Source organism: Sciurus vulgaris (assembly GCF_902686455.1).
Source record: "Sciurus vulgaris genome assembly, chromosome: 15".
In the NCBI taxonomy this organism is placed as follows: domain Eukaryota; kingdom Metazoa; phylum Chordata; class Mammalia; order Rodentia; family Sciuridae; genus Sciurus; species Sciurus vulgaris.
This window is the reverse complement of record NC_136476.1, coordinates 11,779,097-11,792,507: the sequence shown is the minus strand read 5'-3', so window position 1 is coordinate 11,792,507 and position 13,411 is coordinate 11,779,097. Positions and strand designations below refer to the sequence as shown.

Here is a 13,411-nt window from a genome sequence, read left to right as displayed (position 1 = left end):
AGTATCATCTCTTTCCAAAGAGAGCAGATGTTTTTAGCAAGAAGATCTGATTTAAAATAGGAGGGATTCTCCCCACAAAGGAAAGTCAGGAAAACACAAATATTAAATTATGAGACTAAAAATTATAATAGATGAATGCTGTTTTCAGACTGTTACAGAAGGAGTCCATTATGCAACCTCTACTGAGGCTTTGTTTCTGCCTCTTGCATTTTTGTCTTGTGCTTACAGGAGCAGGAGCTGATGGCTGCATTAATTGCACAGAGGGCCACTACATGGAAGATGGGAGATGTGTACAGAGCTGTAGCATCAGCTACTATTTAGACCACTCTTCAGAGAATGGATACAAATCCTGCAAAAAGTAAGTGGATTTGCCACCCCGCCCCCACTGTAGCATTTAGTACCTTGGTTCCTTGTAGGACTGCCTTCAAAAATAATGGAAAAACTTAGAATTTTTAATTGTCAAAGAGAAAATTAAATTTAAGACATTCTGATTTTGATAATAAACACAACTTATCCTGTACATTATACATGAAAGGGTTTTTTAAATGATACATTTTTTCCTCTAGATGTGACACCAGTTGTTTGACATGTAATGGCCCAGGGTTCAAGAACTGTACCAGCTGCCCCAATGGGTATCTCTTAGACTTAGGAATGTGTCAAATGGGAGCCATCTGCAAGGATGGTGAGTACAACTTCTTTTTGATCTTCTGAGCTAAGTATGAGTTTTCTACTGTAAGGTCTAAACTATTTCCTTTTAAAAAAGAAATTAACAAGCATGCATCAGATAGGACATGCTGACATAGTATCTTGCTGGCATTCATTCATCTTGAACTTAACTTAATGGGTTTGTGTTTTTGCTTTTTAACTGCAAGGAGAAATCAATACCTATAATTCTACTGGCCAAGATGACTACTGTTGATTTTTAGTTAATAAACTTTATTCTTTAGAGCAGTTTTAGATTCACAGAAATATTGAGCAGTAAGTAGATTTCTCTTATATTCCCTTCCTACCCGTATGTATTGCTTCCCCCATATTACCATCTTGCAGCAGAGTGGCACATTTATTACAGCCCGTAAACCTACAAGGACACCTCATTATCATCCAAAGCTCATAGTTTCCTTTAGGATTTGTTCTTGATATTGTATATTCCACAGGATTGGACAAATATATGACATGTATCTACCATTTTGGTATCTAGCACGCAGCGCAGTTTCACTGTCCTAAAAAAATCTTCTATTTTCTACTTGTTTATTCTTCCTTTCCCCCATCTCCTAAAAATCACTCTTTTTTTTTTCTTTTTACTGTCTCCATAGATTTTCTCTTTGCAAAGTGCCATAGAGTTGGAATCACACAGTATGCCTCCCTTTCCAGTTAATTTTCTTTTTTTTTTTTTTTTTTTTTTTTCGGTGCTGGGGATTGAACTCAGGGCCTTGTACTTGCAAGGCAAGCACTCTACCGACTGAGCTATCTCCCCAACCCTCCAGTTAATTTTTGATGTATTTCTTTCCAGTCTTTTTCCATATGTACTTCTTACCCAATAATTTAAGTGCCACATACACAGAGTTCTGCATCCTGCTTTTTACACTAAGCATTATGCATAGGTGTTTTCCATGTCCTATGTTTTTACAAAGTCTTTGGAAACTTATTTTTTTTTTATTTTCAAAATTTTTATTGGTGGGCAGAACTAGAATTTGCAATTTATTTGTTGTGTGTGAGACAAACTTTTTTAAAAATCACTTTACTGAGACAAGATTGACACACAAATAGATTTAATGCAGACAATGTGGTAAGTTTGGGGCTAAGTGTGCAATCATGAAACACTTATCACAATCTATGCTATGAACATATGTATCACAATAAGACCTTTTTTGTGTATGCTAAGATCACTCTTAGCAAATTTTTCAGTAAAGGAATTAGAATTTTTAAAGGGAAATTAAATTAAATTAGTTCATCACTAAAACTTTTAATTTCCTGTAAAATACAATGCTTAAAGCCTTTAAGATTTATGCTTTTCCTCTGAAGTTTTGACATTTAAATCATTTGTACCTAAGTGTATTTTCTTGTTTCCATGTAAGTCTTTCCTCAACTCTGGGAATTTTATTTCTCTATGGCTTTGGCAATTTTGTTCCTTTTATTTTTATGTGATTCCCCTACAATAAAAGGATTTTTAGGCCAATATGGGCTTTCTGTAAGTCTTCCATGTGGAAACGCCTTTTTTAATAATAGCATAAAATTTAATCATGCAAAGACTCTAGTTTTTCTGCCACTCCTATTATTTGTATTGTATATAATTTTAACATGTAAATGACAATCAAATGATTTATGAATTCTTCATGAAGTTTGCAAGGCTAGGAGTCAATATTCCAGTCTTATTTAGAAGGGAAAACCAAGATATGATGGTAGAAAGTTCTGAACCAAAGTATTGAAGATTTTTAAATGTTTGTCCATTTTTACTTTCTTGGCACCAGTGACTCCCAAGCAAAATGCCAGAACCCTGTGCCTTCCCCACATATTCTGATTGAGATGGTTTGGGAGTAGACTGCACATAGATATTTTTAGAAACCTCTCATGTGTCTGATGCAGCCAGTTTGAAGACTACTGTCCTGCCCTGATCCCTCTGATAGGGAAATGCCAACTTCTCTCACTTCCTTAGCCTTGGTTTTACCATCTGTAAAAAAGAATGAATTTAAGTTATTCCAACTCCAACGTGTATGTGAACTTTGACCTTCATATGGTTCATGTTGAGGGTACCATAAAATCTGCCTAAGCCTGATGCAGAAAATACATCTCAGTGATATAGAAAGAAATTGTTTGGAACCAAAGATGTTTAAAGCATCTTTGGGTCATAATAAGAATAGAAGGTATGCATGTGGAACAGTCTCAGTGATAAAATCATTGCCCTAGGTTCATTCTTTGCCTTCTTTGGAATGTTCTCTCTTCTGGAAATTTTAGTGGAGGCAGAACAATCCTGTGGTTGGCAGAATGTGGACTTGGGAGTTAAAATACCATCATACCTGGACTCTAGACTTGGGGCAGGTTGTGAAATTCTCTAGGCCACATTTCCCTCATCTGCACAAAATGAACAAGATAATACTGATGACCTTGTGAGTTTATTCTACAACCCGTATTAGGGATTTCAAAAAGGCATCAGAAGGAATGGGGCATGATGGCACGGTTACATCACATGTGGCCTCATGCACAGCATCACAGGTGACTGCATCTTCATAGCTTTTCTGACATGTGATTGGTCTGGCAGGGACGGGCAGGGCCCACTCAGGTGCTGCCTTCTCAGAGTTTCTTTGCTATGGCTAATTCTAACTACACCACACTGGGATAAGAGACCTGAAGTTCTGACACCCCAGGGATTTGTAAGTATCACTTTTTAGTTACCAGCAAGTGCCTCCTTACCTCTCTACTTAAACACATGGTTCCCCTATATCTGAATAAAACCAGAATTTCTTTTCAGTCAGCAACCAAAAAACTGAGAAAGGCTTTTAGGTGGTTGACATGGGATATCCACTATAACTTGACATATTTGCCTCCAGCACTTGTACCAGGCATTTCAAGGTTTGTGATGCTTTAGCTGCTTTCACTGAACCATGGTGAGTGTGGACTAAGTTGTGCAAAATGGCAGTTTGGTAAAAGAGGGGTGTCAGGATTGTGAGCAGGAGTGGAAAATGAAGAACCAGTTAAAAGAAAGAGACCATTGGTGGCATCAAATAATGTGGCAACTACATTGAAGGAAGTGCTGTTTGTTCCCCTCCAATGTTCATATTTCCATGATTCTAAGACACTCCTTTTTTTTTTTTTTTTTTACATTTTAAAAATCTCTAAAATCAAGTGCACCTTAGAGTTCATGACAGCTTACCACTGCTTTTGACCAACAGGTTCAAAGGATTATAAGTGGTATTGCCTGAGACTTAGGCACAAAGTTTGTTAACTGCATTATGCTCATGGCTACTACTTCTTGTGTGACATTGAACAGCATCTTAAAAGAGCTTCCAAATAATGAACTGTTGCTCAATCTTCCAAGGAAAGATTATTGCATAATCACAGAAACCGGAAAGAACATCATATAACAAATACTTCTAATAAGTATAAAATTAAAATCTAATTGATAAGAGAGCATGGTGTCACAGTTTAATAAGAAGCATTATTTTCTTTGTGATACTTGAAATAATGCTGCATTATAAATCCTGTGTCTTAGATTCAATGAAATATGGCATAAATGACTATAGTCTCTGCTCCAGGTAATTCTGAAAAGAAAAATTCCTTGCTTGTGTTATTATTAATTTCTAACTTATTCTTTTTTCAATCTTTTTTTCCCTTTCACAAACGGATACCAATCACATTTACCGTTGGACTGCAATATCTCTTCTTGAAAACCAATGCTGTTGACTGAAATCACTTTGGGTGGACCAAATTTTCTCCTTGTTGACTACTCCCGAATGATCTCTTCCAACCCCCCAATCTGCCTCTCTGACCAATCAAAACCTCCTTCCATGTGTGTGCATCATGCTGCTCTCGACCTCCAATCCCCCCTCTCTTTTGCTGACTTCCGGAAAAGCAACGGAAGAGTCCTGGGCCGAAGGAGGCTTCTGTATGCTTGTGAAAAAGAACAATCTGTGCCAACGGAAGGTTCTTCAACAACTTTGCTGCAAAACGTGTACATTCCAAGGCTGAGCAGCCATCTTAGATTTCTTTGTTCCTGTAGACTTATAGATTATTCCATATTATTAAAAAGAAAAAAAAAAAGCCAAAAAAAAAAAAAAAAAAAAAAAAAAGCAAGCCACCTCTCTCTTTCTTGCTCTTTTCTCTCTCTCTCTCAAGTTTGTGCAGGGAGATGGTGAACTGTTTTGTCAGAACTTAAGTGGAAAAAAAAAAATAAACCTACAACAAGCCTACCTTTTATAACTGGGTGTTTAGTATTAAACAGCCAGAACCACAGAGACAGTATTGTATGACCAAAGTATTTGATGCCAAAATTTGACGTTAAAGTAATGATTTGATTTCCTGCCCTGGGTTTGAAGGTCCATTTTTTTTTTCCCCTTTTGCCTTTAGTTGCTTGTTTCCCCTTTGAGATACTTAAAAATATTTTTTCCAAAATATCACACAAGAGCATACACAGATCAAAATGAAACAGAAAGCTCTTGAATCAGTCATTTTTCATACTTGAGCCCACCATTGGGGGAAATGACAGGAAACTGGACCTGAGGGCAGTAAGAACATCCTACAGAGTTATATTTGGTGTTTGTCTTAGTATTTCACAGTTCAACATTGATACTTTCTACACATAATTTAGTTGGTGCATTATGTACTGGTTTTTGCATTTTACTCACTTGATAAGTCTGCTCCACTGGTTTCATCAGATTGACTTGCTGCTACTGGCTTTTCCATTGTAGATTAGGTTATTTTACACATAGTTGGTCAAATGGGATTGTTCTGTACAGTCAAATTGGCAATGGAAAGAATTCAGAGGTACAAGAAAGAGCTGAGATTGGCCCAGCTCCCCTGAAATTCAGAGTGTTAATTTTGTAGACCCTGCACAATCTCTTGGTGCTATCTAGCCATTATCCATAACGTTTTTTTTAAAGGCCATCAGAAATTCCATTTGTCATGGTGGGAAGCATTTTGGGTATGATGCAGGAAATTTATTCCTTGAGTCAAAAGTTTCTAAGAGGTCCTGTATTTTTTAAGAAATGGAATTTATTTAAATAATATTTAAGCTCGTGCTCATGTTGGCCGGGCAATGTTTTTCAATGGTGCTTATTAGAAGTTTTTTCATCTTGTCATTTTAAAAAAATAAAACTGGAAATTGAATATGGGTGGCATGGTTGTCCCCTCCTGGTTCTGTATTTTCTCACTCTTCTGTCCCTCTTTAACCAGGCCATGCACTTACACACCTGCCCACTGAATGCCATTGAGATTATCTGGGTTTTTTTGGTTTTTGGTTTTTTGGTTTGCAGGGGTGGGTTTAGAAATTTCTTCACTGGTTTTCTATGATTCCATAAACATTTAATGGAATCTAACAGACTGAATTATGAGAAAACTGCTTCATATCAGTGGTCAGAAATGAGGAAACCTGACATCTTTTTATAGTTTCTCTGTTTGGGGGAGGGCAGACCCATAATAAGTTTCTTCATTTTTCATATCAAAGCTCCATTGGTGACCTCATTTGCTTTGTGAGTGACCAGCCATCTTGCAGGTTTTAAGCTCTTGAGAGCTTTATTTCCAAGATGCCTCTGGCTTCACAGCTGAGAAGCAGAATCGTTTCAATATAGATGATCCTGGGAAGGAGCTAGGGAGTGATGCTAAGGTCCCCATCCAAGCAGCAAACTGGTAACAAGCCTGCCTTGAAAATATTCCTAGACATCAAAGTTAACTTCCAACCCAAGGTGAAAGAATAAGATGTGAATAGACTAATGACCCCCTTTCAAGCATTGTAACAATATCAAGTCATATAATAATTCATAAGTAACTAAGGAACCACCTGATCTTGCTGAACAACTTTCCTCCTTACAACACTGCAGGCCCTTCTGACACAGAAACACAGTTGATTCTGGGTATGGCATATAGTTTTTCCACTTAAAGGCACAGTCTTTAAGTGAGCAAGTGTGAATGCAAGCCTAAAGCAAGCTCAAGCAGATGGCAAAACCAGATTTGCCTGCAAGGGAATCCAGCTCATTGAACCAGCCCATACTATTTAAGGCACATGGTCACTATGATAGAAAAAAATAAAAATGATATCTGTGTTCTTAGACAAATAGCCATTGACATGAAAGCCAAGTTCACTGGGGTCCACCAGTGCCCACTCCATTTCCCACTGGCAGCAGGCGCACATCATGGAAACACCGGTTTAACTACTAGTGTGTTACTGCCTCGTTTATCTACATAACATTATTAACTAGAACATAATGCTTTCAAAGTTTAAGTTAATGTTATATATTATGTATAAATATATATATTCATAATGAGATATATGTAATGGATAGTACAAAGTTTGGAGAAATGACAAATGCGCTAAACTTCTAGAGACAAAAGTCCTATCTTCTGTTCTCTTTTGTCTTTTTCTTTTTAATTCACTAATTAAAAGTGACCCATTGTTAAATCCAAATCCACTTTACTGAAAAATACTGTACATGTGTAAAATGTTCAGTTGTTTTTTTGTAAAATATAGTAGAACGGTTGTAATTGATACTGGCCAATATCAATGTTATTCCATATTTTATTTTTTCTATTAAATTAACCTAAGTTCCTGTTTATTTGATCTGTTCATACCCACGTATAAACAACTCTGAAAGGGTAAGGTGGTGAGAAGCTCCTGTTTCCACATAGACACAGAATGTGAAAGGAAGTATGGGGATGAATGAAGCACCTGAGTAAAGTTAGAAAAGAAAGGCTAGTAGAGGTAGGGCTGAAATGGAGGGAGAAGGAAGCACAGTAGTGTAAGGACACAGGTGAGATCTGGATATTTTTAGGAATAGGCAGAGAAAAAAATCTATAAAAACTTGACATAGTGTCTATGAGATTATGCACATGTTGGTGCCCTATGTGGGAGCCATCTGGACCACACTCCCAGTCTGTGTGTGTAGGGACATGGTTGAGGGCAAGGAGGCAAGGAACATAGGAGTTATTTAAGGGAAAGATGGCCTTGTTTAATTTGCTGACATCTTGTGTAAAGTTGACGGGCTGTATCCCTGGATGCCTAGAGCATGACTTTGTCTAAAAGCCATCTCCAGTACATGCCACAGGGTGGGGTCGGACAGTAAGCTAAAAACGGAACAGAGTATTGGTCTTTGTGTCGCCTAGCCTTGAAGGTTTGATGCCCTGCCTTTTGAGAAGAGAAATAAGAAATCAATTAAAACAATAAACAAATTAAACTCCATCTAGGTTTAAAGATCTCAGAATTGAAAAGGTATAAGAGAGAGTCTGTATAGTCACAAAGTCTCAATATGGGGATAAAGAGTGATTTTGACCTCTTTGTGCTATGCAGTGTGAGAATATACAGCAAACACACGCTGATGTAAATATTTCTCTTATCAGAAAAATAGAGCAGAGGTATTTGTATTATCCTCTGTTTACGCATAAGAAAACAAATATAAGTTAATGGAGATGACATAGCTAGGCTCAAAATAATAATAATAATAATAATAAAATGTTAACAGTAAGACAATAAAATGTAGGAGACACTATGCTGTTAAGTTCACAACAGGCAAAGATTCCTTGGACTTGAACTGGTGGGATAAATTCCCCGGAGCAGATGGAACTTGAATCAGTTCATTACTTGAATCAAGATGGAACTTGAATCAGTTCATTACCAGAAAATCCTGTGGCTTCTGAGGTGTTCAGGATAGCAAGATGTTTTCATGGTTTTAATCTAATTAGTCTGTCACTCTAAAGGACATTTTTGATTCAACATTTTATAAATTAGTCAAGAAAAATCTAGTTTCAAAGTTTGTAGAAGATGGGTAGGTGCGTTATCCTCAACTCCCTCATTCATGGAAGACCTTACCAACGGGCATCCCCTCCGCAGATTGATCAGAATTTTCTCTTTCTACCCTAGTATCAGAGGCTAGTCACCACATGCCAGATTCTCCCATCACCCTCATTTTTTCCACTCACCCCTTCATCTTGAGGAACTTACAACTTAGTAGAGAAGGAGATGTTTGTTTCAGGAACTTCTAAATTAAAGCTTCTCAGTCCAGGTGAGCAACACTTACGGCACATCTGAGTGTAGAAATCATACCCAACACCTTATCCCCCTCACATAAAAAGAACGTCAAGCTGGTGAAATATAAAGTAAACATGCATTTTTCATACTTTCTATCATCTAGTCTTACACAAAGAGAGCCAGGATAGACAGCAGGATGATGAATAGAAACACATGCTGCAGGCAGTTTTAAACTATGGCCTGGCCAATTTGATTCTCCCTCTTTTCATCCTCTAATATAAAATGGCAGAAGGGAACAAAGGCCAGCTGCAGCTTGACCTCACCTGGCCCATGCTGGGCCCTGAGCCTAAACTCAATATGTGTAGATGACAGAAAACATAAACTCGCCTCTCTTCCCTAGTCAACATCCATTTCCAAATGTTATTTTCATTGCCAACTCATAAAATTTGAAGTTCTCAACAGTACTTTAGAGCCCTTGACATATTTAGCAGGGCATAGCCAAGATGGACTGAATTTCAATATGGCTCATTGGACTCCTTGGCACCTAGCAGTGGGCTGAACTCCATGTAATCATGTCTCTTCTTCCTCACAAGAGGTGATAATCTGGCACACATTCAGTTCTTCAGCAAGAAGGATGCAATTATGCAGCATCATTAAGTCTCAGAAGGCCAGAATGTGACCTGGAATTGCTACTTTTCCTTCCCATTCTCTATTTCCAAGAGACTTGTTAGGACCATTTAACTGGGTTACTACTGAAGAATTTTCTTACAAGATGTCCCTAAAAGGCCATTGTTTGAAGCAATTGGGGATTTGGAGGGGTTGTTTATTTGTTTTGGGGTTTGGGAGTTCTTTTTTTTTTTTTTTTTTTTTTTTTTTTTCTCCTGTTTTGGGTTTTTTAGAGCCAGATGTCAGGCACCAAAAGATATTTTGCAACCCGCTTCCTAGAAAATAACAGAAATGTTCAGAGTCCTGAATTTAAAGATCATAAGCTTTTTTTTGGAAAAGTATATATTATTTTAAGAATACAATATTTTAAGGTATTGACAAAGGAATTACAAAAATGACTTTAAGTGGGCTTACACAAAAATCAGGTCTATGGAGGTTAATTTTCTGATACAAGATTCACAGCAAGTCAGGCATGTGCCCGTGACTCAAGCCCAACATTTCAACCTTGTATACAACACTGCCTCCTTTTACCAAGTTCACATTACTTGTATTGCGAGGCAGAGGGCAAGAGTCCCTTCCCAAGTGAAGACAGAAAGCACAATATATCCCGGATTTGTTTTTTTTTTTTTTTTTTTTTTTTTCCCTAATGAACAAAAATTAATTGCTTCTATAAATAAATGATACTGAGTCCCTGCCACACACACAACTCTGAAGTTCTTCAAGCTTAACATCCAATGGGGAAAAACAGACATAAAAACACATGGCTATAATATGAAGTGATTTAAGTACCTTTAAAAAGGCATAAATATTGCTGGGAGTCCAGAGGATCTAGTTCATTTTTACCAATGAAGTGCTGAGGTCTCATGCCCTTGTACTACAAAGCTTGCCAAGGGCATCCAAAAATAGCATGAAATAACACGAAAGAGTTGGCTCTGAAATGTACAAATAAAACTGCAAAGTTCAAGATCAAATGATATCTTAATTAAATATCTACAAAACATAACATGTCAAACTGGTCAATTGTAACCTCACTCCTAAAGTAATGTGTATAATTAAATTTAATGTAGGATGAAGGTGAATTTTAATATGTTTGATACAATGTAGAACCTACAGAGGCTGGAACATCTAGGATCCAGGGCTATCTTAACATAGCCCTACAAAGGAGGGGAAAATCCACTACTCATTCCAAAGTGGGAGGTCAGGGAGGACACCAAGGTGGGAGGTGGAGGGTGGGTTACAGAGACAGCAATGTGTAGAACCCATCCTTTTCTCTTTGTCTTCTCCACTCCCCAAGGAGAGCTTATTCAATCCCATTGCTTTAAATCCCCTCTGTCAGTCCGCTTTCCATTTCAATAACAAAACACCTGGGCTGGTTACTTGGCAAAGAGATTTATGTAACTCACAGTTTTGAAGACTGAAAATACAAACAGCATGGCACTGGTCAGCACATCATGGCAGACGTGCCTTTAAGAGATGAGATCACATGGCGAAATAGGAGACCACAGAGAGACCAGGGAGCAGCCAGTGTTGCTCTTTTTTTTTTTTTTTTTTTTTTTTTTTTTTAACAACCCTCTCATGAGAAGTAGCTAGCGGCTCCTAAGAACTACCTTAACCTCTGACAAGGACATTGCCTTCAGTGACCTCCCAATAAGCTCCACCTCTAAAAAGGCCCACCATCTCCTAACACTGGGGACCATGCTTCCAATGCATAAACCCTTGGGCAACACACCATATCCATAGCCCCATCAATCTGCTGATGAGTCTCCATAAATAAATGTACTATAGAGCATACACATATATATGTATACATATTCCTGATCTCTTTCCTCAAAATTCACAGCTATAGATTCAGTGAACTACTTGCCAGCTTCTTTCAGATATCTGATAGATAGTGCAAAGCTAACGTGTCCAAAATGGTGTTTAAACAGCCCAGTCTCCTGTATCCCATCTCAGTAAATGGCGGTACAATACATCCACCCAGTTGTTCAGGTTTTCTCTTCTTATGTATTCCAAATCCAATTTTTCAGCGTAGTATCATCAACTGTATTTCCAAAATGTGCATCTAAATGCCCCACTCCTGCCTAGTGCACAGCTGTAACTCAGCCAAATGCCATCATCTCCTGATCCAATGAGGGAGCCTCCGAGCGAGCCCTCTTCCCCTCCTCTTCTCCTTTCTCTTTTTCCTGTCCCTTCCCCATCTGTTCACACAGCAGAGTGCCATTACAAATATAAAATCAAATTATCTCTCTCTCTCTCACTCACTCAGAATACAATCTGAATTCTATACCTCAAGTCATTCATGCTGCCTGCTCCCTTCCCTTCCCCTGTCCCTCACCTGATCATACTGTTTCTTTCTTTTTTACTTTTTTTTTTTTTTTTTTGTGCCAGGAATTGAAAGCAGGGGCACTTAACCACAGAGCCACATCCCCAGCTCTTTTTATTTTTCATTTTGAGACAGGGTTTCATTGAGTTGCTTAGGGTCTTGCTGATAAGTTGCTGAGGCTGGCTTTGAACTTGTGATCTCCCTGAGCATCTGGGATTACAGCCGGCTCATACTAACTTTCTTTGTGTCTCTCAAACAAAACCAGGAATTTTGTGCCTCAGGAACCCAACTCTTTGCATGATTAGTTTCATCTGATGGATCTCAGTTTAACACACACACACACACACACACACACACAGACACACACACACACACACACACACAAAATGAACTGGGGTTATAGCTCAGTGGAGGAGTGCTTATCTAGCATAGGTGGGACATTGGGTTCCATCCTCAGCACCACTTTCAAAATAAGTAAATAAATAAATAAAAGTATTGTGTCCATCTACAACTAAAAAATATTTTGAAATTAAAAAAAGAAAAAACACTTCCTCAGAAAGTGGCTAGCTCTTTCCCCCACTCTCCCCACATCTGTCCACATTTTTTTTCTCTCCATAGCACTATCACCCCATGTTTCTGTGGTTCATTTACTTGCTCATTGTCAGCCAGCTCCATGACAGCTGGACTTTGTCCATCTTGTTCACAGCTGTCTCTTATATGTCTGATACAGTTTGCTTAATAAGTATTTGTGGAATGAATGAATAAAAAAACATCAGAGAGAAGTGACAAGTGACAATTGATCTGAGCCGTGAATAAGCAAGATTTTGTAAGTAGAAGATTAAGATGCTTAAGAAGGATACTTGAGAGAGTGAATCTGTGCAAAGGCACAAAGCCATTTAAAGGACCTGTGGATGGAGAATTCATAGTGCCCAAGGCAGGAGAGGCAGGATGTGCAGCTTGAGGGAGCAGACGGAAAGACCAGTGGAATCAACTTGTGAGGGGCCTTCAAAGGACAGCTGCCCTTCCTCTACCTCCTTGTCACCAGTCATCAACCTTCTTTTCAGAGAGGCTAATTGACTTGTCCAAGGACCCATCACTTCCACTTTTGGCCTCTTGTCAACATGTTTGGGAAGCATTCATTCAGACAGAATGCTGAGAAGGCCATACTTACTTTAGTCCCCAGAGGATTGATGGCCACTTCTAGCCAACTAAATGAAAGGACAAGGTACTTAGCTGAGCTTATCTGTCAGATGAGTTCACATGAGGGGCAGTCCTCAGCGCCTCTTCGCTGTGATATCCATGGCCGGAGCAATAAATTGAGCAAGGCCTGTTTTCAAGACTGTACTTAAGGGCACCTTCTTATCCGCCTCAGAGAAGATTCCTTGCCCTCTAAACTCTCATCACCAGAGAAGAACAAAGGGGGAAAAAGTGATGCAATCACCCCTCTTCCCTAACAAGGAAAACAATAGTAATAATAACTCCAAGGAGACTTCCTGTACATTGCTTTATATGGGCTACTTCCTTCAATATTCCCAATATCCTGATATTATCCCATTTTTACAAATGAGGAATCAGGTAAGGTAAAGACCTGAGGTAACTTTGTGGCAGACAGAAGATGGAATTAATTTAAGCCCAAACAATCTGAGATCAGAGACTCCAGAAAGAGAAATACAAGAAGCAGGAAGAATGTCACCGTGACGAGGGAGTATACATCAGATTTTAATATCTCAGCAGTGTCATCAGGTCCAGGT

At 38.4% G+C, this 13,411-nt stretch overlaps 1 protein-coding gene and 1 long non-coding RNA gene across 6 annotated transcripts in view; one reads left to right on the top strand and one right to left on the bottom strand.

Annotated features, from left to right (window-relative positions):
• Positions 1-13,411, top strand: part of PCSK5 (proprotein convertase subtilisin/kexin type 5) — a 437,767-nt gene that overhangs the window by 286,815 nt on the left and 137,541 nt on the right. For 4 of the 5 annotated variants that reach the window (XM_079112090.1, XM_079112091.1, XM_079112089.1 and 1 more), the window contains exons 19-20: positions 229-358; positions 567-682. In XM_079112090.1, the coding sequence (XP_078968216.1) occupies positions 229-358; positions 567-682 (246 nt within the window). Of the gene's footprint in view, positions 1-228; positions 359-566; positions 683-4,567; positions 4,890-13,411 lie in introns of those variants that run through there. The other variant, XM_079112093.1, reaches the window with a different exon arrangement.
• Positions 5,109-11,550, bottom strand: LOC306644832. Its single transcript, XR_013759484.1, has 2 exons — positions 8,302-11,550; positions 5,109-8,266 (listed from the first exon to the last, which is right to left on the bottom strand). It is a non-coding gene; the product is annotated as an uncharacterized lncRNA (long non-coding RNA).